At 44.7% G+C, this 1,659-nt stretch overlaps 1 protein-coding gene across 1 annotated transcript in view; it reads left to right on the top strand.

Annotated features, from left to right (window-relative positions):
- Window positions 1-259: 259 nt before the first annotated feature.
- QRFPR (pyroglutamylated RFamide peptide receptor) overlaps window positions 260-1,659 on the top strand; it is a 20,531-nt gene continuing 19,131 nt past the window's right edge. Inside the window, exon 1 of the mRNA XM_015825945.2 lies at window positions 260-599. Within this exon, the coding sequence (XP_015681431.1) occupies window positions 260-599 (340 nt within the window). The remainder of the gene's footprint in view (window positions 600-1,659) is intronic.

Below are 1,659 nucleotides of genomic sequence, written 5' to 3'. Positions count from 1 at the left end.
CAAAGTTTCGGGCTTCGCGGGCGGGATCCTCCGTCGCCCAGTTGTACTTCATTCTGCGGCGGGACGCTCGAAGTTTAAGGCTGTTCTTTCGAGGACTTCGAGACCGGGCTCGCTTGAGGCCGTCTAAGAAAAAGGCGGGTTCTTAGTTGAACGAGACTCTAGTTCTTATTCCTTGAGTTTAAAACAAAACAAAGCAAAACGCCCGGCAGCGCCTGCCATGTCCGAGGAGCGAGGGGAGACAGAAGAGCGATCCTGAACTATGCGGTCCCTGAACATCACCCCGGAACAGTTCGCGCAACTCCTGCGCGACAACAACGTAACCCGCGAGCAGTTCATCGCGCTCTATGGGCTCCAGCCGCTGGTCTACATCCCGGAGCTACCCGAGCGCGCCAAGCTGGCCTTCATCCTCACTTGCGCGGCCATATTCGGCCTGGCGCTCTTCGGGAACTGCCTGGTGCTCTTCGTGGTGACCCGCCGCAAAGCCATGCGTACCGTCACCAACATCTTCATCTGTTCGCTGGCCCTCAGCGACCTGCTCATTGCTTTCTTCTGCGTCCCTTTCACTTTGCTGCAGAATATCTCCAATAATTGGCTGGGAGGTGAGCTGGAGAGGCTGTTTAGAGCCTCGTCCTAGCAGGCAGACAGTGTATCCGCCAGCGGTGTGTGTCCTTTTGCTAAGAATCTGTGCCTCGAAGCTATCCCCACATGCCTTTCTGGTTCCTTAAGGTTGGGTTTCCTTTACACATTATACTTAGATGTGCAAAGAAGGGTTAGAAATGTGGGAACTGGGTGTCAGAATCTGACTTTGTAATAGAGAAAAAAGTATGCTTACACCTTTGGAGAGGTAACCCCTTTGTCTCTTCTTTCTATTGCTCTTGTGGGGGGGTGTATATGTGTGAATGGTAGATTACTTGCGCTTGCAAAAGTTCTTGCTTAATGGACAAATATTTTCTACTTCATTCTTAACAGGTGTGTTGGCTTCAGTGCTGTGTTGGGGAATCTTGAACCTAATGTTAATTCTTCATGTTTGAGAATTCTCTACTGGCAAAAGTCAACTTGGTGCTGGACTTCAGTTCCCATAATCCCCAGGGTCAACACATTGGGTCAACACATTGTGTTTTCGCCGAGCCCTGAAAACCCATTTATTTCGTGCGGCCGGCCTGGCGTAGTCTTAATTAGGTTTTAGTATAGTTTTTTATATGGGGTATTTTAGAGCAGGCCTTTATTTATTTAATTTGATTTTAGAATAGATATTTATTGTGATTTTTATTATCGCCTGTTCACCGCCCTGAGTCCCGTAAGGGAGATAGGGCGGTATACAAATCTAAACAAACAAACAAACAAACAAATGCTGATTTCCATTTTACAACCATTCCTTGTTTTCATAACATTATTAGTAGTTCAATGATAGAAGGTGAATATAATACAATATAGCATTTATATGTATGCAGTTAAACTTTTAATATATATACATCTCAGATACAAGATGTAAATGATAATCTTTGTAGGAGCTAATTTTAATAGGCATAGTATTTCCTATGGATTATTGTCATGGTCATTTCTTTATAACTTGCCACGGCAGAATTAAAGTGTTCAGTAAACTGTCTTGACATTGTTAGTACATAATTAGGTATCATACTGTATGCATACAGTCAAACT

This window comes from Protobothrops mucrosquamatus, unplaced genomic scaffold, assembly GCF_001527695.2.
Source record: "Protobothrops mucrosquamatus isolate PMUCROS unplaced genomic scaffold, P.Mucros_1.0 scaffold2887, whole genome shotgun sequence".
Lineage (NCBI taxonomy): Eukaryota > Metazoa > Chordata > Lepidosauria > Squamata > Viperidae > Protobothrops > Protobothrops mucrosquamatus.
The sequence above is the reverse complement of the archived record's forward strand: the minus strand, read 5'-3'. Positions and strand labels throughout refer to the sequence as shown.